Source organism: Scophthalmus maximus, chromosome 15, assembly GCF_022379125.1.
Source record: "Scophthalmus maximus strain ysfricsl-2021 chromosome 15, ASM2237912v1, whole genome shotgun sequence".
Classification (NCBI taxonomy): domain Eukaryota; kingdom Metazoa; phylum Chordata; class Actinopteri; order Pleuronectiformes; family Scophthalmidae; genus Scophthalmus; species Scophthalmus maximus.
Genome location: NC_061529.1, coordinates 12,488,264 through 12,513,265, shown reverse-complemented (window position 1 = coordinate 12,513,265; position 25,002 = coordinate 12,488,264). Strand labels below are relative to the sequence as shown.

The following is a 25,002-nucleotide window of genomic DNA, read 5'->3' as shown; positions in this document are numbered from 1 at the left end:
TGCTCACCTCTTACTGGGCTAATTATACGATTTAACTGGCCTGGACGAGCGGGCCAGCGTGGACCCACTGTCTTACAGTGTCATCACATAATTATGACTTATGCCAGTGTGGCCTAGCAAGCTGGATGAAGTCAGCTTGCCATAAATTTTAATGATCACTTAGACAATGCGAACGTTCCTCGGGCTTCGGCGGAATTAGCAGGGAACTACGGACGCCGTCGCACAGAAAAGCTGAAGTGTGGAAACAGAAAGAGAGGAGAGGGGACGAGAGGCGCACCACGGGAAGTGAAGGAAGACGAGGCTGTTTGTGTGTGTGTGTGTGTGTGTGTGTGTGTGTGTGTGTGACATATTTGAGAAAGGTGAGTTTAGACCGGGCAGACACAGCCGCTTGATTGTGTGGGATCAGGTTCTGTGGTCACTGGCCACGCCAACGTCAGGCCTGTCCGAGGGCCAAACACCCGGGTATAGTCTGTTTCAATGGAAAAAACGACAACTGACACTCAACACTCGCAGGCCAACGGCTGACCTCATTCCACAAATAAAATGTGGACGGAGGGGAAGAAAGCCTGGCGCGTTGGAATATGGAAAGTTGATGCTTTATTCCTTAGTGCAGCAGCAGTTTGTAATAACTTTCGACTGTGGAAAAAAAAAAGAGGAAAGGCTATGATGGTGGGAAAATAGATGGGGCATAATGAAAACGGTTGAGAGTCTTCTTTTTTTTTAAATAGCTGTATAATGGCTAATTAGCCTTGTATGATTAATCATAGTGGGAGCATGCATTGGGAGGTTTGAATCTCCTGGCGTTTAATAGTTTTCTGCTGAAATAATTTTACATTTCTGCTGTAATTAAGAAATATTCCCCGTGACCTCTTGTGACCTTTGAGCTTGGTATGTAGAAACATTTTCACAAGTCGGCTCTGGCTCATTTTATGTTGTGTCAATAACTATATGAATATGTAGGCTTCCAATCGCAAATATTATTGTAAGCTTACACCGTGGAATAAAGGATATTGATTTCAAGGTGCAGGTGGCCGACACAGATATTCTTCTCTTATGAAAAAAAGGGGAGAAGGGAGAGAAGACCAGAGAGAAGCTGATCTCCCTCGCAACTTAATATTAATGTCTGTTTTGTGGCTATCACATTTCAGGAGGACCCAGCTCCTGCGGTGGAGCGATTGAATGACAGAGATTACCTGTTTGGAAAGCCCCACGAGACAGCTGATTGATAATGCATGACACAAAAAATGTTTTTGTTTACCCACAGACATGGCTCTGAGCCTGGCTTGAGTTTCCCCTTTTTTTCTTCAGAAACCTGATTCACTGGACTGTGGAGCGGATTGCTGGAAGAGAGTTGTGGATTCAGGTGGTCTCGACTGACTGTCGACTGTGGCGTCTGGCTCCATTTACCCGTACCTTCTGGACTGGGTGGGGGGTGGGGGAGGGGGGGTCATCCACATCATATCCGTCCCATTCAGCCTTTGTTGTCCTAGAGGGGGATGTAACACGAAAACATAATCTCACACCACAATTTCATTCCTTCAGCAGCATTAGATTAGATTGAAACTTCGCTGCACACTTTCCCGGGGCTGTCAAATGAGCTGTCAGTCATGCGTCAGAGCCGGCCCCTGCTCATCTGCTCCAATACATCACAGAGCTGTTTATATGGATCAGTGTGAGGGGGACTCTCTACATAAACACCAGCAGCTCCTCCGCTGGGACGCAGGGTGATTGATAACATTTCCCCAGCTCTTCACACTCATGCCCATTTGTATAGTTGGTTGGAGAAGGGCCCCCGGTGTCCACTGACATCTACAGTGCCCGTCATTGCCGTGCAGAAAACATGACATCAGCTTCTGAAGCACAGACGCGCGCCAGGAATGGGCAGCTTTCCATTCATGGTGTACAGTGTGACGGCCACTGACAGACGACACACGGGGATTTGTATTTCCTGAACAATAATGGCAGTGGGCGACTGCAGCCATCATATCAATTGTTTAACCCTCGCGTTATCACAGCTGATAGATGTTCATGGCACGTTAATATTTCCGCACAGTTGTAATGCTCCAGAAATCCACAGCTGCCGACTCCACTGTGAGTGTTGAGATCACTGAGGGGAATCCTGGGCCTGTTTTGTGTACAGTCCTATTGGCATATTGGCTGAGGTAATGGCCACTTGGCACATAGACAGCTATCCATACCAATCTCAGCTTCACTAATCCAATTGAGGCAACCTGCTTGGCATGAGAGAGACTCGTCTGTCTTTGCTGTTCATTAATGGGGCTCCTCCGGCGGCTCGGAGCCTTTGGATCGGACCGAAGGAGAACGCCACACGTAATCACTGCTGTGTGCTTCCCCATGCACACATGTGATTCGGCTCAATATCACGGCGACGGTGCCACGCTTTCTGTTTTTTCAAGCCTGTCTCATCCTGTCCTGAGTAAAGAGCCTTCATGAAATTGTTTTGTTTTTTTTCTTCCCGTGGCAGGGGTTTTATGTTGAGCGGTTGAATGATAATAATGTTTCTAATCTTGTTACATTGCACACCGAATTGTCTTCCATGTTAATGATGGACCGGCCCCCTCCCTGCTCCACAGAGATGCTTACTTTCAATTTGTGTACTGTCATCTCCCAGCCACGCGGCTGAAATTGATGCACCCTCTTCCTTTTAATTAAATCAAAAAACAGTCGGGGGCCCGGGCAGGTGGGTCCTGCTCCCATGTACAGCTGTCACAAAGACCTGGCTGACTCCAGGATGAATCAGCGCTGCTGCTCTCTTCCAATCGGTGTGCTGCTGTTGAGCCAAGTGACTGCATGCATGAAACTGAATCCTGAAATTTAAACTACGAGCAAAAAAAAAGGACTTCGCTAAAGTTAATTAGACTGATTTTCAACTCTGAATCACGTGATTTTGTTAAGGGAAAAACTCGTTTTTTGGGGGGGGTTTACTAACTTTCTTGTAATATAGATTTCAGTGAAAAGCCATTGGATATCTTACCTGGTCAATAAATAAATAATTAACAATCCCAGGAATCTTTCTCAGGTAGGTTTGTCCTCGGGCAGAGCATGGAGCCAAAGTCTCCGAAATGAGAGCGTCAAATTTCCACACATTAGAAGGCGGATAATTGGATTTCCCGAGTCCTGTACGGTGGGCGGTGTGGTTCCTGCAGCTGTGACATTATCAAGGTAACATAACCTGAAGGCTGCAGTGTAGCAGCACAGGCCCCGCAAGGCCTGTCCTCCAGTTCCACATCGCTGCCTGCTTGGCTATTCATCCTGTGGACCCTGCAAATGAAATTATGGGAGGAAGAGCAAAGGACATTCTTTGGGAATTAATCCCATTTGTGCCTAAACCCACTTCAGATTTTTATAGTGAGGCCTTCTTTAGATGTAAGGCGCATTCACAATTAGACAAGGCCTTGGGAGGATTGAAAGAAATACTGTGCGTTTTGTTTGGCGCAAAATCGGCAAACAGAGACAGGAAACAGGAGAGCTCAGAAAAAGAAAAGAAAGAAATATTGAAACTGATCAAATTAAAAGTTATTCTTGAAAATCAGATAATGTCATTGGGACACATCTGCAGCAAATGTCAGGCGCTTAAGTGTCACATGACTGAAGCTTTTAAACACTCCATTAATTTTATTATTACAGCATAGAGGACCACAAGCGGGTGTATAAATACATTCATTGAGATAAATGAAAATTACATATACCTTCTACTCTGCTATCCAAAATATTGATTTGATTACATGAATACTGCAGTATAATTTACTTACATGAAATCTGCTTTCATTTGTCTTAAATGAAAGCAGATTTTATATTATCAATTAAAAGATATCTGACACATTACAGACACTTACAGTCTCTGCAGTCAAATCCCATTCAGCATTGACCGGAGCAGCCAGTCCTTTGCTTTCTGTAATGAGTGGAAAAAACATTAAATTATAAAATACCCTTTAGAAAATAAAGTTATTAATGCAAAATAATGTACGGCACTGTACATTTCTTTAAAAAAAAAATCATGCTAAAAATCCTCAATCTAAAACCACAAAGCCACCCTAACATCACTATGAACTCACTACAGAGAACCAATGAGGCTCAAACTATATTTCTAGAAATATTATGGTTATTTTTGGTTGAGAGACCACATTTTATAGTGAATGTGTTCATCATAAATGAGAATGATTGGTAGAAAAAAGAAGTTAATAGATAAAATTGTACCATCTGTTGTTTTTATGTAGTTTTGTAATACAGTGACCAAAACCTTGATTTCTTATTTTTCGTTTTGTTGACATTTTTAATCTCACAGGTCACCACTATTGATTATTTCCATGAAAGTATCGTCACGCGAAAAAAAAAAAAATGAATACTAATGCAAACATTTATGGCTCTTTAGAATAAAAACAGGTCTGCTCTGCATGCTGCTGCAGTAAGTGGACACAGCAGGTCAGCGTGTGAAAAAAAAGACTTGGGTGGTGGGGAAACGGTTATTGTCTTTAAAATGAATGTTTAACATTTTCTGATACAGATGCTCTAATTATATTGAATTGTTGTCGTGATATTCCGCTTCATCCGGCTTAACCCACACAACCAGAGGAAAGCGCCTGACGTTAATTAGCCCCGTCAGTTTTCTCTCGCGATGCACTGCGGACAAACACTGCCCCCTAGTGACGACATGTGAACACAACTGTTCAAACTGGAATATGATCCCAACATTTTTAGATACGGGACAAAACTCTGAAACTTTAGGATCAAAAATAAAAAACCCCACCTCATGATTGAGTAAAGTCTTACAGAATTTCATTACGATGATGGGAATTTTTTCTTGCACCATGTTAAATACGCAATATAAAGGTTCATTATAGTCTTTGTAAATCTCAAATTTTAAAATAGCAATGAAAATGTTTGAATGAATCAAAATCAATAAGGTCTTTCCTGCAAATCCTAAATTTCTTGATGCAAAATAAATTGCATTGAATGCAGGCTCCAAGCTCATGGTATATGATAAGTTGTGTCACAAACACACACACACGCACATTGGAGGAAGTGTTGGGCTGATTACAGCTACTTCACTGTCCACTTCAAGACAACCAAAGACAACAGATGAGAGGCACCAAACACACACACACACACACACACACACCCACACACACACACACACACACAGTGACAGCCTCAGAGCTGAGGCAGGTCCCTGCCATTATACCGTCCTCTACCCTAAACACGCAGTTTTAATTTCAAAGCTCTGATTAGCTGATGATTGCATGACAGCCGCCGACCAGGTTCCCTTTTCGCCCTGCTCCCAGACTGCAACTCAATCATGCCCAATTAGTGGGTCCCCAAACACTCTCTCTTATTAGAGGACTCATAATCGACTCATTGTGTCCTGATTTGGCAAATAAATCACTCTGGAGGCTGCTGACTCCCCACCCCTCCTTCTCCCCCTTTTCTTGCTCCCCCACTTCTCTCACTCTGTCGTTCACTGCCCACTCCCCTTCTTCTTTTTTTTTGTCCAGGAGGTTCAGTGACAACGTTTTCAGGCGCGCTTTTCATTGGAGCTGACAGTTTGAGCAACGCTGGACTCCCCTTCTTTTTTTTTTCATTCCCCCCTGAAGAATGAAGAATAATTTAGCAGCTAAGGCAAGGCAGGCAGCATGCGGGTGTCCTTGTCCTACAAGGTTAAGAATCCATTCCATCTGAGCAAGAAAGGAGTGAATTAAAATAAATGATGGCCAGATATTTATTGCGAGTTTGTAGATGAAGCCAAGTCACTCCAGTGGACCAGCGGGGCCTGGGCTGCCACTGGCTCAGCGTAGCCGAGTGACCTCCCTGCCTCTCCCCGCCTAACTGGGGAATAACACTCAATGTCACATTACTCCCATCCTCGATTTGATATATTTATTTATATCTCGATATATATTTATATCTATAAATGCATGTGTTGGGGACATCGGGGCGAATGAGATAGCGGGACATATATGAAATGATCTGGTTGGGGGGAAGCTAAAAATAATTCTAATTTGATTGAGAGAGGGGGATTCTTGAGAAAACTGAGCTCTGAAGACACAGACAAGGAGATCCTGCATGAGACGGGACAGGAAGCACGAACCAAACGTCCTTCAGTCTGGAGACACAAAGCTCGAGGCTGGTCTGTTGTATGCTACGTGTTCCGTAGAGTTGAAGTAAAGGTGAGGCTCACTGACTGATGCTCATCAGTGGGGTGAAAAGCTCTGTCAGTTCACAGGGCCCACAAGTAGGAAAGGCCTCGGAAAATGTATTAGAATTTGATTAAAACGCAGAAGGGGCCCATGATCAGCGTTCCTCCCCAGAACTCACAGGGAACAGGGATCCGCTATGAGAGCTTTACAGACTCAGTGGGCGGACCAGCTTCAGCCCGGGGGCTTGTGGAGCGATGGGAGGCCTGTGATGTTGCATGCATGCAGGAAACCGGGGGACTGTGATGTGGTGGCCTGATGGAGTCGGAGACAGAGAGTAGCTTTAGCGAGGTCCCACTGTGACGGTGAGCTCCCCCCTCCCCAGGCTCAAACAGCCTCTCCTGCTGCAGCAAATCCTGCGCAGTAACCTCGGGATGCTGCTTTTCTTCATCCAAACCAGACCAAGATTTTCCACCAGCAGCGTCGTCCCCCCCCCCCCCTCCTCCATTCTACCCAGGGCCGTGTGTGCGTGTGTGTCTGTGTGTGTGTTGAGCGGTCATTAGTCTCTGTTTACAGAGGAGAGAGCCTGGCCAGCTGGCATGTGACGTGTGATGTGCCTCGCTGTGGTCTACCACTGAGAGACCCCCGTGGCACAGTCGCGGAGGCCCAGCAGGCCCCTTCCCCGGGCGGGCCGCAGAGACCACGGCGAGCCCTCGGCAGATGGAGCCTCTCCTCGTTCCTCGTTTCTCTCGTCCACGAGCAAAGGAGAGGTGGAGCAGGCGCTGGAGGTGGGACTGGCCCTGGCCCCCATCACAGATGCCAGGAGAAGGCCGAGACTCTGGCGAGGCCCTGCTGAGAGGCTGCTGGGCCGGAACAGGTGCAATCTCAGCCCCCTCGATCCCCTCTGTCAGCACCTCAGTGGTGGAGCCCTCGCTCTCTTCCTGTCCTCGCTCCCTCTCATTCACACACTCGAGAGGTGTTGCGGGGCCACATCCAGCCCCTCCCTCCACCCAGCAGCAAATCCAGGCACCGAAAACTATGACCACACAGCTCTCCCGCTGTTTCTCGTGACTTTCTGTCGTAAGGGACAATAATAGAAAAAGAAAGTACAAAGTTCAAAGCACAGCAGCAGAGGAGTACGTTTGTGACCCTCAGAGGGCAAACAGGGGAGTTGTGTTGACTCAGGCGTTTTCCTCTGCTGGCCACGATAAGCTCCACGGCTGACCCCGCCGCTGCCAGAGGGCCAACACAACCACTCTCCCATCAGCCTTTGCTTTATCGCCAACAGCTACAAGACAAAGAGGTGCTGGTGTGTACCTGGCTGCAGCCGGCATCCTGCATGATAGAAAGAGTTTATGACAGAAGGGGTGGGGGGGGGGGGGGGGGTGGTGAGGCCCACCAGGCCACCTTGACCTGTCCCTGCTCAGAGGACCTTGGTGAACCTTTTCCCATTGCAGCCAGCCCCCCCACAGCGACCTGGACACACCAACCACCACTGAGTTATTATCATAATTTCCCGGAGAGGCATTGCCGGGGCCTCCACGACTAGAGAGACGTCCGTGTTTTACAGAATGTTTTGTGTTTTATTGCCTTTAAGTCACTCATAGGCCAGCGGAGAGGGCCCACAATGATAAGAAAACCAGTCATGTGAAAAATGAAGGACCTCGCGTACGGGACTGAGAGGTGAAGAAGGGAAATAATAAAATACCTGACAAATGTGGAGCTCGACCGTATTTCATGTTCAAACCCGTCTCGCCTTCCAACCCTGGGCCGCACTAAAACATATGAGGAGAAAGAGGGAAATAATAATAATGATGATGATAATAATGAATTCAGCCAATCTCACAGCCACAAAAAGAACAGAAGCTTCTCTCTTTTTTTTTCACCCATTTCGTGGTTTATACTTGAAAAAAACACTCCCGGCCCTCTCGCTCCCCCTCCCAGGTCTTTTGACAACATGACGGCCGAAAGATGCCCAGGGGCATTCCAAGCTGCCACCGTCCGCGCCATTTCATGTCCGAGCCCACCTGGGGTGAACAAAAAAGGATTCGAAGCGATGGAATATTAACTAAAGAAGAGAGGAGAAAAACAGCATTGACCAAACTGAAAACACTTTTTAACCCGTCAAACTTTAGGATCCTAAAAAAGATATCACTTTCATTGTCTCATTTGTGAAGCAATTCCTGCTCCTCTCCCACAATCCCCTGCAGGCTTTTAAAGGTGCCGTATATGAAAAATAACACTTCTGTTTAATCTGGCTATTTCAAAGGCAAATCCCCTTTTGATGAAAAAAATGATATTGATCTGACTGCCTTAGTTGTGTGGTGAGGATTTCTCCTTTAAACTTAAAATATCGTGGAGTCTTAAAGACCACGGTTTCTGTTTGAGGCTCGTTCTCAAAGAGACACAAGAGCAATTTCAATATGGTTGCATTTGCACCTATCTTTTCCACCATCAGAATTCAAATAGACCTTGCATATACTTGTGTTATAAATTAGTGTGTAAAAACATCATCTCGTTCTGGCATAAAGAGGAGGATGCCTCTGTGTTCTGGCCTGTTCAAACCGATAATCGTCCTCTCGTGGCTGCTTCATGGCACCTGACTGATGCGGTGCCGGCCAGGTCAGGCTCGCGGCCCCTGGTGGAATGAACTGGTCCTAATATTCCCTGAGCTTTAGCATGTCTGTCCTCACCCCTCACTCTGTGTCAGAGGGGCCCCGACATCGGGCCCAAGTTATCTCCACATCTCCCCATTTTCTTTAATTACACTTCAGCATATTGCTTTTGGGCCATATGGAAGGCAGATATTGAGACCAGATAAGATGTATAAACTTCTGTCAACACCAGAGCATATTAGCGAGGGCTGGAAGCATATTATCTCTATTCAATCCTTCCAATTAGAGCCCAATATCAAACTACATTAAGACAAGCCTGGCGACGGGGAGCAGGAAAACATTACATTAATGGGGCCTCCGTCTTTTTTTGATTAAAATTGCAATACTTCCTTGCATTTGTTTTCTTTGCCACAAAATGAAAAGTCATTTCCACCGAGGGACCCAATAAAAGCACAGATATATTACCCATTTAAACCCAGCGGCCTGGGAACTCCGTGTGCTCAGCTGGTCCAGAGTGGCCTCAAGCTTTTACAGTGAGTCGTCAGTAACAAACTGCTGCTTTAAAAAACAAACAGTGTAGATTCACACACGAAAACATCTTTCCCTACATAAACTCAGAGTTTTGGTGACACATTGTGTCATCACTGGGACGTTTTGAATGTCCGATTACAGAAGCATGCGTTGGGAGCGCCGTGGATGTTTACAGCAGTAATGGCTCCATTATTTTAATAGAAAAATGTCAAGGCAAAAACAAATGACTCCCTAAACCCATGTGAGGCCTATATCGTCTGATCTGATACGAACAGCGTCAGCGGGGCCTCAAACTCGGCTCACCTCCCGGTGACACCACGTTCGTCTGAAAGCTACCGTCGTAGCCGCAAAGCTCTCCGACAACACAACTGTCGTCCTCGCTGGACATAATGTATATATTGCAGCTGTCGATGTGATTGAATTCAATGCGCTCAGACCGTGAGAGGTCAGTCCGAAGCCTCGCTGCAGCGTCGGGATACAGTCTCTACACCGAGAGACATGGAGGGAATAAAGGGGGAGAGGAGAGCAGCGGGAAGAGGGAGTGGAGAGAGGTCACTTTGAGAAGCTGGATGCATGCACATGCCAAACAGCGTCTCTGGATCTCTCTCTCTCTCTCTTTCTATAATCCCCTCTCTGATCCACCGATGCTCGGGCCAATCATTTGAGGCGGGCCACAACCCGTGATCACGGGGCCCTAATCTGAGTCCCCGGCCCGTCCACAGTCCACCTCAGACAGCACCGGCCGGCTGCCAGCGGAGGAGTGGCAGGCTTAGCCCTCTCTAGAGAGACAGCTAGAGGTTGTCTCTACATGGATGGACACTTCGCAGCTCGGCAGGGGCAGGAGGAAGGGGCAACATAACAGCTGCTCGGGGCATATGGGCAGAATTCATTAAGTCTAGCTAAATAAGCCAATTGTGGAGGCGGTAATGAAAGAAGAGGGGGTGCGTTTGCATGTCTGATAGAGGAACAGACATAGAGATCACGCGCTGAATTTGAGCACAGAGCTCAAATATTCCACCACACAAATATTCTGAGCACAAATATCCCGCGTGATGGCTTAGTCCTGAGGTATTACACTTGATGAAGTTGATTCAAGGCCCCGCCAAATGAAAAAAAAAAAAATCTGGATCTATTTGTGATGGGCGGTGATTGAGCTGTTAGATGCGTAGGTCTTGTGTCCTTGAGGACTTCGCTGTGTATCCCCGAACGCCATGAGACTGCTCGCTGCCTCAGAAATAAACCTAATCACAATCTGTAAATGTTACAGCTGTTTCCCTAATAGACCTGGCCTGACTTTGGAGCCGGCTTTTATATTCACACACATGAACCAAAGACAAAACTGAATGCTGATACACGAGACCAGCATGCGTTGAATGCATGGTACACAATGTATTTCATAAACTAGATCGAATTCAGAGCCAGTGTGAGACGCAGTGTTCCGAGCCCTTCTGCTTTAGTCAGAGTTGTTGTGAGGACTTTCTGTTGTTTGACTTTAAATAACACATACCTGACACCAACAGTTGTCTTCTGCCAGACTTGCATCCACTCTTCTTTATCCAGCAAAATGTATAATGTATGCTAATCCCCCGTGTGTCAATAGGAACTCTGTTCAATGCATTTGAGATAATAGTGAAGAAGGGGTTGCTCCTATCGAAGAGCTGGAAGATAAAGTCAATGGCAAAGTCAATAACAATAAGGTTGTGGGCTTTAATGAGGAATGTTAATTTGAACACAATCAACTGGATTTCAGCTTAGCTGATTATCAACCTTGGACTTGTATGAGGTTGTTGATAATGCAGACAGTGCAGAGGGGGGCATTTTTATCTTTGACAGCTATTTTCAGGGGGCTTTTCAAACAAAATCCAGCCAAAAGGCTGTTTAAGTTAAAAAATAACAAACAAAAAGGGTGAAATAAAAAATAAAAAACCTAACAAAGACAGGGTCAGAAAACACTACACAGTGAACTTTATTTAGAAAATACAAGGGATGTTGTATATACACTTTACAGAATATAAATCGATGGATAACAAACAGTAATTAAAGTTAATATAACCAAAGTCACTGGCCCTTCTGTGTAATGGACATTCACCCAGTTCCCACTGGAGCCATTCAAAGTCTCAGTCCAAACCTCCTCCTCCTCCTCATGTTACGGGCAATGCAGCCGGCTCCTCATTCTCTCCTTGATCCCATTCCATCAGGAGCTCTGAGGACACCTCTGTAAACAGATGATCCCAGTCCCAGCTCACATCATCCTGCAGGGCGAAGGAGAGGGAGCAAAGAAGAATTAGGAGGCAGAAGGAGACGCACCAAGAAAGAGAGCACGGGGAACACAGGGAGCAAAGAGAGGAAAATAGGGGAAGGAGAGCAGAGGGTGTTAATGTACACATCATAAATCTTGATTACCTGGGAGACAGAGTGGCAACCTCCCCTGGTGCTCTAGAAACAGCTGGACAGGCCTTCGCTGGGAGCTCACAAGCTATATTTACTAAAAAACTCACTCACCTCCTTCACCTCCTGCTCTGGTGCTAAAACCTTGGTGAGGAGCTTCAGGTCAATCTCTCCGTCCTGAAGAAAGAGAGCAGTGAAATTGACTTAGCTTGCACAAACCGGGGTGATGTGTAATGCCGAATAAAATGACCCACCTTGACAAAAATGGCATGAAAATATCAAAAAGAATATAAAAATAAATGCTCTTGACTTACTAAGGTCTGAAAGGCAGAGTAATACTTCAGATCATTGTCCAGATCTCTGTAGGTCATTACCCGGTTCACCTGAATGCTAACAAGGTGACAGAAAGTCAGAATATGGCAGAATAGGCCTCAAATACATAAATCAAGACTACACATCACAGAAAAATAGAAGCCATCCCAACTGCGGTACCTTCCCACTATGAGCAAACCAAGACCGTGAAGTGGCTGTGGAGAAGTTTGGAGTTTGTGCACAATGAGGCTCCAGGACCACAGAGAGCAGGAGATGGTTGCCAAGTGGTAAACGCTTCAAATTGAAACCCAGCTGCTTATCTGTGGGTTGGAATTAAGTGTGGGGGGGGGGCTCTCAAAGTGGCCGGGGCCTAGCAGTGCATGCCAGTCCTACTTACTGCACATTACACGCTACATTGCCCCCACAATGAGTTCAATGTGGATATTATCTCGCACAGAGAGCAAGCCCCAGCCTAATAACCTCCACCGCTGTCATAGCCGTGCTACGTATTCGACACATGTCGGCGTGTCTCTCACTGCCCTGTAAATCAAAGGGCCCAGTTAGTCAGGACCCTGGTAACAGAGTTGCATAAATCAAATCCAACTGTTATTTCTCCATTTCGGCCGATAAAGCGAAGACACTGCAATGACCCGAGTGGAGGACAGGTGACCACAGAGGTCAACGGTTCTGTGTTTGTATGTGTGTGTGTGTGGGAGAGAGAGCGAGAGAGAGAGAAGTGCACACTACCTTGGTGGAGCTGCAATTTGCATGGTGAGATCTTCTTCCTGAACTTCGTCAAGGTCTGGAATCACTGGGATATCTAAAAAACACAAAAGAAGAGACCACATCTAACAGATGAATTCATAAATTGTGTCAAAATTCAACCAGTTTCTAGACGACAGAATCATCCTTTAAAAAAAAAAAATACAGTAAACCCCCATTGTATAGATTCACACATTGTTTTGGTTTAGTATGTTTGTGAGACCATGTCTGCGTGGCACCTCCTCCCCTCCCTCTCTCTGGCTACATCCTCATAAGAGCTGCCCTGTCACAATAGCCATGCGGCCATGAATATTCAGGAGGTGAGGCGGCAGCTCTTCCCGCTGTGAGAGGGCCGCTGGCCAGGGGCTCCCCAGAAAGCACCCCCTGCTACCTTAGCATTTGGGCCCTGTCAGCGCCGCCCACCTCCAGGACCCAAAGTGGCCGATAGGCCGACCTCCATGTCCACTCTGCCACTCCGACTGGGGCGGCATCCGGCAATGTGCAAGAGTATTTGCTTGTGGGCCCATCTGTGTGGGGTCGGAAGTCACAGTGCGGCCTGGCAGGGGCTGCAGTGCCAGGAGCCGCCAACCCGCTGCTCAAACAGTGGGAACCCACTTTAATTGGCAAAACGCAACAGGACAGAGGATGGCTCCGCTCCCAAGAAGGACGGGGCAAACTTTCACAGCATTTTTCGGATGTACATGTGTTGGAGCAGTGAAATAAGACAGGCATGATAATGGAGGTAGGAGAACTGGTTGATAAAGGTAGAAAGATAAATGGTTACTAATGAATAAAGAAGAGACTGATTGAAATGTTTTCAAAAATGACAGTATAATCAAAAGGTTAGTGTACATCTAAAGAGAAAAGTAGGGCTCAACAATGAAAGAGGAAAAAATGTTTTGTCTGGGGGGGGGGGGGGGGGGGGGGGGGCACCTCCCCAACTACACAAGGAACTCTCGTTTCCTGATGAGACAGAGAACGCCACCATCGTCCCCAACACCAGCATGCTCACCAGCGTCAACAGGTGCCCCATCGAAAGCGTGCCGATGGGTTCTGTACCGGGCCCAGCTCTGCCCATAGCGTCAAAATGGCTACGGAGACAAACCCCCCGTCCTTCAGGATATTTTCCACCAGAAGGCACACAGCATCATCAAGGACCAAAGACGCCCACGACTCAAGACTCTTCCGCTTGTTGCCGACAGACGATACAGGAGCATGGCCACGTGCCACCAGACTTAGGGACAGTCAGTCAGCCTTCACAACTCATGTAACTAAATATTACAAATCACATATTTGCTTACCTGCTTGTCTGCACTGACTATTGTTTACTGCACTGCTTACAACCTTTTTGGGTGGGAGTTTACGTGGTCTAGTTGAGGGTTAAGGACAGAGGATGTTGCACTTTGTACAAATTCTTAAGCCCCATGAGGCAAATAGCGATTTGTGAATATGGGCTATACTGATCAAATTTGATTGATTGATGGTTGATAAAAAAACAAACATGCAGTCAACCATGACTGCTGCTACTGCACCAGAAATCCCACGTTAGCAAAAAATAACATATTCTGTGTATATAGCAATTTATTATATTCATATATCATCCCATATATATCGTATATTCTATTTTATAAGACTAGTCGTCTTATTGCTGAGCTGACCTGTTTTACTGTTGACCCTGTTTGCTTAAATATGACTAACAAAACTGAAACTGAACTGATGAATGTACATTTGTGTAGTAAAAAATGTACAGTAGTGTCCTTATAGAAATTGTGTAAACTTGGGTGTCATGTATCTTTCCTGTCCAGTGTTTTGTGGGGAGGCGGCAGACTGCACATCCTTATTAGCTCCAGAGTCGAGTGTTGACAGTGACAACGACAGACAGAGAGAGAGAGAGAGAGAGAGAGAGAGAGAGAGAGAGAGAGAGAGAGAGAGAGAGAGAGAGAGAGGGAGGGAGGAAGCAAACAAAGAGAGAGGAACAGACCGATAGTGAGAGAAAAAGGGAGCTGGACTGCACGGAGAGGGTTGTCAGTAATCTCTAACCACAGTACTGCACCCCGAGGGGAAAGTCAATAGAGGAGCTAAATAGAGGTGAGGAGATGGAAGTCCGCATCTGATGTGAGGAAATATCTCGGCATCTGTGTCACCATTCCATCAAAATAACTCCTGAAAATAAAGTGAAGTTGAAAATATAAATCGATCCACGATGGAACGCAAAATTTCTGTACTCCATGAAAGTTGTGGTGTGTTGCAATGAAGTGAAATTATTTTGATTGTACTTGACATTGAACACATTTGACACTTGAACCTAACACCATAAACTTTTCACAAAAACCTCACCCTGTGTTGATAACTCATTTCTTTCTCTTTTTTTAATTAAACCAAATTAAAAATGCCACGCTCGTTTAGCTGCTGACAAGATTCATCTGTGTTTCTGATATCCAAATAAATGCAGGCACGGGTATTTCATATTCATGAGGCCCCGGTGACACTTTGTCCTCTCATTTACAAAGCACAGCGTTCAGCAGAAACCGTCCCCCCTGGACCCCCAATCAAATTTAATGGTCTTAGTGCAATGACATCAAAAAGCCTTGCTGTCCAACTCTTTGCAAACAGCTTCCTGGGTTGTCTCTCTGTCCACACACACACCATTTTTCATTTCAGCAGCTAATGCACTATTAACGCACTCCGTGAGAGTTCAGTGTGAATAACAGTGGCATATGCTGTCTATATGCAAAGGCTATTATTAAGTGGAGAGAAAAAAAAAGAACAACAATTTTAAATGAGCTTCAAATTCAACCTATTACTGGAGGTCAGACGGGGCATCAAAGCAGCTGCAAACAAGCCGCTATTTTTTTCTGATGCAAAGGGCAACTCCATCAGGCCGAGATGTCTCTCCTCAGCACGGCTCACATCACCTACTCTGACTTCCTTCCCTCGGCTGGACATGTATCAATGTGGCTTTTGTCTGGCAGTGGGCAGGCCACGCGTACCCTTATTACACGGCTGTGTCCGGCCTCCTTGCTGAAGCATGTAAATATCAAAAGGGATAATTTGCTGTGAGTGTAGACATAGTCCCGGCAGGCACAGGCCCAGGCACACACAGGCGCGCGCGCACACACACGCGCACACACACGCACACACACACGCGCACACACACACACACACACACACACACACACACACACACACACACACACACACACACACACACACACACACACACACACACACACACACACACACACACACACACACACACACACACACACACACACACACACACACACACAGTCAGCGACTTTGGAGAATAGGACATCTCTCTACATTACCATGCAGGGGTCCAGGCAAATGATTACCTAGGCACAGAATCCATTTAAAATGGCTTATGGGACAATATCCAGCACATCACCGATTAAGAGGAAAGACACTGAGACATGAAACACACAAGTGTTTTGCGATACTGGCGCTATTCTAAGTGACCAGCAGGAGGCTGAGGGGGCAGCTGATGGGGAGATGTGAGCAGGGGACCGAGCTCGCCTTCTCTCTCTCTCTTCCATCCTCTGTGCTTGTAGCCAGTAGACATAAGGGATAAGGGTAGGGGACATAATCAAGATCGCAGGGGCTATCTCACTAACCCGCAGCACTGTAATTTCCAATGCCCCTGCCTCTGGCTCTGTATTAAGAGGTTTCCCTCCACAGAGTAATAATCTTTCTGGCGGCAATAACTGCAAGAGAACCAAACCCCCTGGACACTTCATGTGTGCGCGTGTGTGTACACATACATGTAATAGTATTATTATACCAAATTACTGTAGCTCACATGCTGCGGTTTATGTCTCCAATTCATTGTTATTTATCATTTTCAGTTTTCTAATACTTTTGTAATTATGTGCAACTTTCAACAACACGCATCGGCAAGTCAGACTTTTAAAAGGAAATACAATATAGTATACAATGAACAAGAGATAATTGAATATTAAAGCTTACGGTCTCTCATTTTCTCATGAGAAAATCATGAGAAAAGTCAAATATCAAAAGTCAAATATTTCAATAAAACACTAAAAGCTATTTAACTTCAATATTCATAACAGGTTTTGGGTTGTTTAAATTATTCTACTTCTGGCTTTTATTAATTATATTGGATGTTCTGGGTTTTAAGGAAAAATTATGGTTGGACATTTTTGATCTAAAATGGTATTTGTCCACAAACCATTAATGTATGAGGTACTGGTGTGAATAAGTCCTTCTGTGCTGTTAGCTGAGCATTTCCTGCTGCCAACTTGTCCTTCCTTGGGCAGTTTTACCTATTTCCCAGCTGCTTTGCACTGCGAAATAGAACAACAGAGCCAAATAGGCAGGGCCTTGCTGAAATGTCCTCCCTCGGTCCTGCTTTGAGTTTGTGGTGCAGAGTTGGGCCCTCAGGTGACTCGGTCAAAGGAGCCACGTTAATGCACGATCTGTATTCAACAGCACCTGCCTGATACTCTGTGTGTGCATGTGTGTGACTAACTGTGCTGCTCTGGGTGGCGAGGGAAACACTCAAATCCTGTCACAATATTCGCCGTCAACTACGGATCTAACCTTAGTGAATGAGCATATGCACTTGTCATTTTCACCCGTGATTATACAGTGTCACACACTCTGTGGTCAAAGGCAGAGTTCAAACGCGTGAATCCACGCTGCATCCAAAGAGAAAGACAGTTTGAGCATGATCGGACTGCCTGCTTGTCTGCTCTACTTCCAGGGGATGAATGTGCCGGAAAGGCACTGGAGGACTCCTCTTTACCCGTGAGGAGACACGGAGTGGGCGATTGCAAGGGTGCTCTTACCTCCTTCATCATCTGATCCCTGGGGAGTTTGTGGTTGCAGGCGCCGGCTGTAGAAACAGGAAGTGTGAGAGCATGAATTATTAAATGCTTTCAAAAATGGAACCCAATGGTGAGGTCATCACAGGGAGTGAGTGAGTTGGCTCCTGGGCTACTTTGCTTTGATGATGGGCGTGGTTTTTTTTGTCTTGCCTTTCTCTCATTGAAGACAGGATGCTTGATTCTGACTGAAATATTGGCCTCTGCCAAAAGGACTGGTGCGACGAGACTCTTTGATGCTGTCTGGGTGACCAGCCTAGATACGCTGGACAAGATTGCCTTTTTTTTTTTTTAAACGAACCCAGCTGGAGCAGCAGTCTGAATAAGTCTGACTAAGAAAAGACAGTTGTGACAGGAGCACAACATAAGGGAGTTTATTGCAGGGTAAGATCTTTAGTTTCACACAGCCTCTGCCCGACAACAGCCGCTGAGGCACCAGGCTCCAACTGCGTTGAGTAAAACATACAGCACTGCGTCCTCTACCTGCCTCTCCTCACGGTGATGTCTATTTTTGTCACAGAATGATGTGAGGGAGGGTGATGGAAAAAAAATAGAATAACAGGAAAACTTGGCTCCTAACAGCAATAAAAGTGATGACAACCCAGTCACGCTGTTTTTTTAATCATGTTAAGTGATTGTTCTTGGAAGGCAGGGATTAGTTGCGACGAAGGACAATCTGAAAGTGCAGCACCATTTCCAATTCAATACAAAGGGAACAGACATGCAAACGTACCTATTGCACACAAAAAATGTGTCATTGAATTTAATCAGCGACTGCACTGAGGACACTAAAAATATGGACAAGGTGTCCGAGTAAACTTACTCTTCCACATCCTCAGCTGCAGGTCTTCTTGAAGATCTGTATATCAGCAGAGAGAGCCACTGTTAGACCAATTAAATGAGATGACATTTCCAGTTCATCTCTAATTATAGTAATTCTGCAATATCAGACTCAGTGGGGTCCACCATAGTCGTCTCCTCTCCCCTCTGTTTCCTCAGCGTTGTCTCCTGCTGGATCGGGCAGCTATTTTCAGACTTCTCTCCATTTATACAGCTCAGCTTGAACAGAGGATGCCAGACACCACAACACTATATTTGGACACTTCTCTGCCGCAACACATTATTTTTAGCACACAGCCTTTTTTTAAGAAACACCACAGTCAAACTTTACATCGAAGATACAAAAGAAAAAAAATGACTGCATGATTATGTCATAATCATTTAACCATATCAAGCAACATATTGAGGAAAAAACAATCAAAGCAGAGTAAGTTTTGGTTTGTTTTGATTAGTAGACAAAAATGTGTAGTTTTTTTGTTTGTTTTTTAAATGATGCTAAATGCTTTTGGTGGATCTTCTGGTTTAGTAGTGCCCCCTACTGGTATTATAGGTAAAACATTCAGTTATGTGACATGCTTTTTATTTTCAAACTTTCACACAACCAGGATTATAGTTTATTTACATTTAAAACACAACTATTTATTCAAACATATCTGCATATCCATCTAAAATATAGGTATTAAGCAGTGCTTATTAAAATAAATCACCTCGATTGTTCGGATTCAAACCTCAGCATATTTCTGACTATGTTCAGGAGCTCCTAACACAATGAATATAAGTGGGATCCGTGCTCTTGTTTTTCCTGAGGTTTCCTCCTTTTGATTTTTTGTATGCTGCAAATTGTGTCATCACCGAAAACATTTTACCGCTTGTGCATAAATGTGTAAAATGGGAGATATTTTTAAAATAAGGATTCAACTTTCATTAATCTAAATACATAAAATGCTTTTAAATTTTTATATATTTACTAAGCGGATTGGGGAAAGTGAAAGCTGCTTCACTAGTCCTTTTAAAGCCAGACAAAAAACTAAAAGATGATGAAAACAACAATTAGCAAGCCTCTTATCAATGTTGTCTGGGACCTGACCAACAGCCTTGAAGGTACAAGAGTCCAACAGGGCAGGGCAAAGAGGAGCTGAGGGAGCTACCTAGCTGCCCTTGGACTGTGTCCTGTCTGGAGGGCGGGGGTGGCGACACTTAAGACACATTACAGGCCCCTTGATTAAGACTCATGTAAGGCAAAGCAATAGACATGGTAAAACTGTCTGGAAAAAGTTGTTAGGGATAAAATATATTGTGACAACCTGGTTTCAAAGGTTCATCAATAAACTGACAGATCATTTAGTGTCAATTAGAAGTGATAGATCGACAAATCCCGGGATTTCTACGCCGGGATTAGTGGGAGGAGGACGGCGGTGATTGAGCATGAGGGGTGACATTGAAGGGAAAAGTCCTTGCCGGTTCCAGGGGGGACCATTACTTACTTTGTTTCAGAAAGGATCAATGCACGTGCAAACCCCTTTTACACCTCCTGTATTTCAATCACTTTGAGACCGGGTATCAAGCGGGGTTATGTAAAAGCAGAGAGGCGACACGCTGACCTTCTGCGAGAAAGGGAAAGATCTATTGAGTTTGCCGTTTTCCCCGCTTGCACTAACGGTGCAGCAAACTACACAAATAAACACAATTGGCTGAGCCTGTTCACTTCAATGCATCTCCTCTGCTCTCAGCTCCAGCGAGACGGAAGGAAAGACAAACAGAATGGCAGGTGGAAGAGAAAACAAGGAAGGTGGTTCTACAGCATAGTAAAAAGTTTCACAGTGAGTTAGTTATGTTGAGTGTTTATATTTAGATGTGTTAGTGGTCACAAATCTTTAAGCAGACAGCTTCCATTTGTTCCAAATATTTTTGGAACTCTCCACGTAGTGATCCCCATGTATGGAGCAGACTGCGGTGGTAAGGGGTGATTAAGTGGCTTGAAACCCCAGTGATCAAGTGGCTAGCTGACTAACAGTGCCCTCCTGTGGCTGATGCATTAACCATGTCAATTACCGCCTTGCTCACAGATGAAGACGAATGGAGAGTTGCCTGCTCAGACAGGCTCCCTCTAACCTTGTTGATTCACTGCCCGAGTGCCAAATACGCACTGATAAATAAGCTCATTCAACAGCATGAGAGTTCATTAATAACACATAACACAGAACCATGGCACTTGTGGTCCGTGCCTTCAGTTCAGCCGCAGGCGATGGTGGGAAAAAAGGGAAATACGTACTTGGCAGATCCAGACCCAGAGCTTTCTTCTGCCCAGCCACCCTGCCGACGGGCCGGTTTAGGAGGGGGTGCCTGGAAGTAGAGACACTTTTCATAGTAAACAGCTTCATTGGATGTTTATTCACTCACACAGAAGATAAATAAGTGAGCGTTTTCACTGTTGTTATGCCTTAGTCTTGGAAAATTAAGCACAGAATTGTTTATATTTAATTTTTATGTCAAAATTATGAGCCAAGATAATATTTACTTGACAAAGTGACTAATAGGCCATATTTTGTGCTTTATGAAGGTACAAAGTGCATAAACAAGAGATTTGTGAAGCCAGCAGAGGGCTCTCTTGTCTACAACAGAAAGTCAAGACCCCAAAAACAAAATGTAACACAGAGCTTAACATTAAGTACATTTAATTGTCCTGCTAAATGCTTGGCTGAACCCAAAAATATATTCTTAACTCCTATATTGAAGTTACTAGCAAAGCTCTACTACAATTTACCGTATGCCTGGTATGTGCAGCACAGTCATTTCTATGCACTCCATTGTGTTGATATTTTTATCATAGTTTTCTCCAAAACATATGGGGCAGAGTGTGGGAACTGCCGGGGCCTGTAACTCTGACCCCAAAATAGATTCACAGAAAATAATGACCCTCTCCCTCTCATTCTTTGATTCTGAAAATAGTAAACTCAGTATGCATCTCAATCCTGAGACCGGGAGCCTGAGACCAGCACTTGAATGAATAAATTCCTCAGAGCGCACAGGGGGGCGACGGGACACGAGACAAATGAATTAGAAGAAAGACGGAAAAGAGAAGAAAAAAAATGCACAACATTTCTCATTACTAAATTGGGTCTGCAGAGAACAAAGTGCTCGTGGATTTTTTTTTCCGCTTATGATGAAAGAAGAAATAATCTTTCATGGCTGGTTCCTTTACGAAAGCCATTTATAAATCTGAATGTCACCATTAAGCACGGCAAAGGGAGCCCACTCTGCTCCAATCTATATTACCATTAATCGAGAGAGCTGAGGCCTAACAAGCTCCCTCCAATTTGTGTAATTAATAACTCTCTCTTTATTAAGACCAAAAAACGGATTACAATAATGACAATTGAAGCTTTGTAGAAATTCCTCCTAGTGATGTGAAGTCCCCGATGTTAAATGCTTAATATTCATGACGATGACCAATTTTCACAAGAGACAAGATAATAAGGTCAAGTTACTTTGAGTGTAATAAATTCATCGGACATTATTTCACTCAACTAAAATGGAAAGGACGATGAGTGTCCTGAGAAACAAAACAAATCCTCGCCTCCAATTCTGTGTGACCAAATATGAACCTCACAGCTGTAGTAAAATAGTTATGGCTGTTAAGGCAATTAGTTTGGCCCTTGTGGTTTCTAATTTAGGGTTTTCTAATGGTCTCCGGGGCAAGGAACTTGTGGTGGCCAAACTCTATGAGCCCATAAAAGCATTTGAGTCTTTGTTTAAAAGGATGTCAGGAATTTGACCAATCAGTTGGGTATTTTAGACAGAAGGGGCCAGGGTTGATAAACGAAGTCTGCAAATAAACCCACCCGGTCGCACGACACTCTGGAAAAATGTATTGCATGTTCACAACAGGTCAGAGAGGGCGCGAGAATACTGGTTCATATATTGGGGAAGTTGGCCGAATTTGGGAAGATTAGCCTAAAGCAAGAGCGTTGCTGACATTTTTTGCTTTAGGAATGTTGGCTGGTTTACAGTTTGCCAATCCAAAAGATGTGACAGATTCCATAAATACCAGTTATAGTGATGTGAAATAATTTGTTGTACTTCAACTGTCACTTCTGCTCCGGCTTTTCTCATATGTTTTCATCCTATATATATATATTGTCTAAATTTAGCATCATTACATCAAATGTGATTCAAGAGGCAGGGATCACTGAGAGAACTATATGAAAACATTTCTGCACAACTTAAAGTCAGGGTTTGTGAAAACTGATGGGAGAGTCATCAGGATATTTGTGATGTAATCTTCTAATTTTATATTAGACAAATTATAAGAGTTAAATTACAGTATTGTGTGACTCTAAAGTTTTAAAGGGTTTCAGAGCTTGTATAAAGTAACACTTGAAAACACTTCATGCCAGTACATTAGATCCAATACACACAGGACTATGAATGAAGAGCAGCTATTCTGAAAGTTCTGTGTGTAGAAAATGGCAACTCAAATGTCCCTGCATAAATAAGCACTCCATTAAAGCTTTACACCATGCATGTCAAGTTGAAAAAGTGAGAGGTAGTGAATCTCAGCAGGTCTGGATATCAAATTGAACCGACTGAGCTGAAGCAAATCTTTAGGGTAACTTAAATTAATAAATCAAAGACTACTGAAAATGGTGTAAAGTCGATATCTGCAGTAGCAGCAACAGAAGCCATGCAAAGTCACACGTTTTTTTCCATGCTACCTACCTCGTCTTCATCCTTTAAGTTATGTATGAGACAAAACCAAAATGCATATTGATGATGCTTATTGTGAGGTGAAATCATTGCATGCAAATGACAATCTACTATCACATGGTCACGTACATCTCCCATTGAAGCAGTGGTGGACGACTTCCTCTGGTGGCGAGAATCCTCAAAGGAAGATTGATCTGCAGCAAGGCGAGCCCTTCGTCCAGACTTTGCAACCTGGAAAATGTGAACATGGAAAAGACATTTGGATTTTTAAGAAAATCATATGTTGGCTCTTGCGATTGCTACAAAATACTTTGTTATTGTCAATAGCTTTAAGTGTTTTACACTGAAATATCCAGCTGTGGCTCATCAGGGGAGACAATGCCTCCACAGAAATTTGAGCGGAAAACAAAAAATATATGTGATGACAATAAAACACCACTCAGTTTGAGATTCTGTGTGTATCAACAGAATAAGTATAGTGCAATTTCGTTCAGTCTTGTCGTGGCTGACATTACTGTGTGAGTTCAAACCAGCCATCAAAGGCATGGATCTGTCATGATCAAAATAAATGCAAATTAAATAAATAACCAATCAGAATTGAGCTCATTGCTGTTGTCAGGTAGAATTCTGGAGCTTATACTGCAATATCTACCTGTAAATACATTTTGGAGAGAACACCAGCTACAAATAATGAATAATGAAAGACCAACTCTGAAACTAAACATAGTTCAGAAGACACACGGTGTATCGCGGTGCACATGATTGTGAGCAGGCTCGGCATATCGACTTGGTAGGATGTACTTACAAAAAATAGACGGTGTGTGTGTGTGTGTGTGTGTGTGTGTGTACATGTTTGGTGCAGGCATGTTGCAGCCGCTACCGAAAATACAACAACCAATTAACATCTAAAGATGTGAAGCACTCCAGTTCTGATTGACAGACTTTCATTCATCTCTTTTTAGGTGGAACCTGCTGGATTGGAAATCCACACGGACCACATGACGTCACCAAAAACACAGCGCTGTGCATGTCGGGAAGTTGCTACTACCAGAGCTAACAGCAGTTAACGTGGCTAACGTTAGCATTTACATCCACTTAGCGAGTAATACACGTCGTGACGCAGAGTCAGGGACTAACCTTCCTGCTACTGTTGTGCAAACGCTTCAAAGAAATAACACCTAACACACTCTTTGCTGGCATCTTAAACAGCCACCACACTCCCTGGCCCTGGCTAACATTGATAGCTAAGTGGCTAGCACTAGCCTCGCTGCGCCGTTAACGCTGAGGTCTCAGCTCCACGCACAGCAACACGAAGCCAACGTTGACCCCCCGCCCGTGTCTCTTTACTGGACCCTCACTCACACTTTTTACCGCTCCGGCATCTCCAAACTGAAAGTTGTCGTCCATTTCTCCCCTCCTTGTTACGACTAGAGGTCTGGCCAGCGTCTTCCTGGATACCACCAGGCGTCACACAGCAACGCTCTCCATGGTAACGCCAATCAGGAGGAAGCGTGGCTGTAGTATGCGTTCTTATAATACATCCATGGTGCCATTCTATCTAAACAAACTGCTAAGGATAAACACAGAGGGTATCAATGGCAAATTATCTATCTTTGTGTTCCCGTTATCGATAAGTTGATAGTGATAGTGATTTAAAAAAAAAAATTAAAAATAAAATGTGGGCTTTTTTTATTCTGGCGCATTAGAGGATATCATGAACTAAACACTGTTCAAGAGATGGGCTGAAGACAAAGATATGTGAACTGAAGAAGAACATTTGGCATGATAACAGTTTTAGAGTCAAGCCCATGCCTGAATGACATTTGGCAT

The 25,002-nt window shown here is 44.5% G+C and overlaps 2 protein-coding genes across 12 annotated transcripts; both read right to left on the bottom strand.

The window, feature by feature from the left end:
• On the bottom strand, positions 1 to 8,330 carry LOC118286692. 7 transcript variants are annotated; one of them, XR_004785437.2, is made up of 6 exons: positions 8,039 to 8,330; positions 7,861 to 7,927; positions 6,334 to 7,227; positions 3,858 to 3,913; positions 2,996 to 3,282; positions 2,657 to 2,840 (listed from the first exon to the last, which is right to left on the bottom strand). XR_004785437.2 is itself a non-coding variant. In XM_035611337.2 (4 exons), exons 1-4 carry the CDS (start codon positions 8,165 to 8,167, stop codon positions 1,472 to 1,474), a joined length of 249 nt encoding a protein of 82 aa, XP_035467230.1. In that variant the 5' UTR covers positions 8,168 to 8,330; the 3' UTR covers positions 1 to 1,471. The 7 variants fall into 7 exon arrangements, 2 of the variants coding, with proteins under 2 accessions (XP_035467230.1, XP_047183223.1); XR_004785436.2 differs by lacking the exons at positions 2,657 to 2,840; positions 2,996 to 3,282 and adding an exon at positions 1 to 1,486; XR_007029779.1 differs by having other exon boundaries at positions 2,657 to 3,282.
• A 2,910-nt stretch (positions 8,331 to 11,240) lies between these two features.
• LOC118286694 (intraflagellar transport protein 43 homolog A) lies at positions 11,241 to 24,670 on the bottom strand. Of its 5 annotated transcripts, none has more exons than XR_004785440.2 (9): positions 24,535 to 24,601; positions 23,302 to 23,403; positions 20,738 to 20,808; positions 18,449 to 18,484; positions 17,590 to 17,636; positions 12,746 to 12,818; positions 12,001 to 12,076; positions 11,702 to 11,863; positions 11,241 to 11,550 (listed from the first exon to the last, which is right to left on the bottom strand). XR_004785440.2 is itself a non-coding variant. In XM_035611340.2 (9 exons), the coding sequence occupies exons 1-9, from the start codon at positions 24,577 to 24,579 to the stop codon at positions 11,440 to 11,442; spliced, it is 624 nt and encodes a 207-aa protein (XP_035467233.1). In that variant the 5' UTR covers positions 24,580 to 24,670; the 3' UTR covers positions 11,241 to 11,439. The 5 variants fall into 5 exon arrangements, 4 of the variants coding, with proteins under 4 accessions (XP_035467233.1, XP_035467234.1, XP_035467236.1 ...); XM_035611340.2 differs by having other exon boundaries at positions 11,801 to 11,863; positions 24,535 to 24,670; XM_035611341.2 differs by having other exon boundaries at positions 11,801 to 11,863; positions 12,746 to 12,846; positions 24,535 to 24,574.
• Positions 24,671 to 25,002: the final 332 nt, after the last annotated feature.

Excerpts from the sequence above, each read along its gene's own strand:
- LOC118286692 (XM_047327267.1), bottom strand. The coding sequence starts at position 8,167 with ATGAAATGGCGCGGACGGTGGCAGCTTGGAATGCCCCTGGGCATCTTT. Across the intron at positions 7,928-8,056 it reads GCCGGGAGTGTTTTTTTCAA|TGCGGCCCAGGGTTGGAAGG; the intron begins GTATAAACCACG and ends CATATGTTTTAG. Across the intron at positions 7,228-7,860 it reads TCGAGCTCCACATTTGTCAG|AAAGTCACGAGAAACAGCGG; the intron begins GTATTTTATTAT and ends CCCTTACGACAG.
- LOC118286694 (XM_035611340.2), bottom strand. The coding sequence starts at position 24,579 with ATGGACGACAACTTTCAGTTTGGAGATGCCGGAGCGGTAAAAAGT. Across the intron at positions 20,809-23,301 it reads CCACTGCTTCAATGGGAGAT|GCACCCCCTCCTAAACCGGC; the intron begins GTACGTGACCAT and ends CTCTACTTCCAG. Across the intron at positions 12,819-17,589 it reads GGGATCAGATGATGAAGGAG|ATATCCCAGTGATTCCAGAC; the intron begins GTAAGAGCACCC and ends TGTGTTTTTTAG.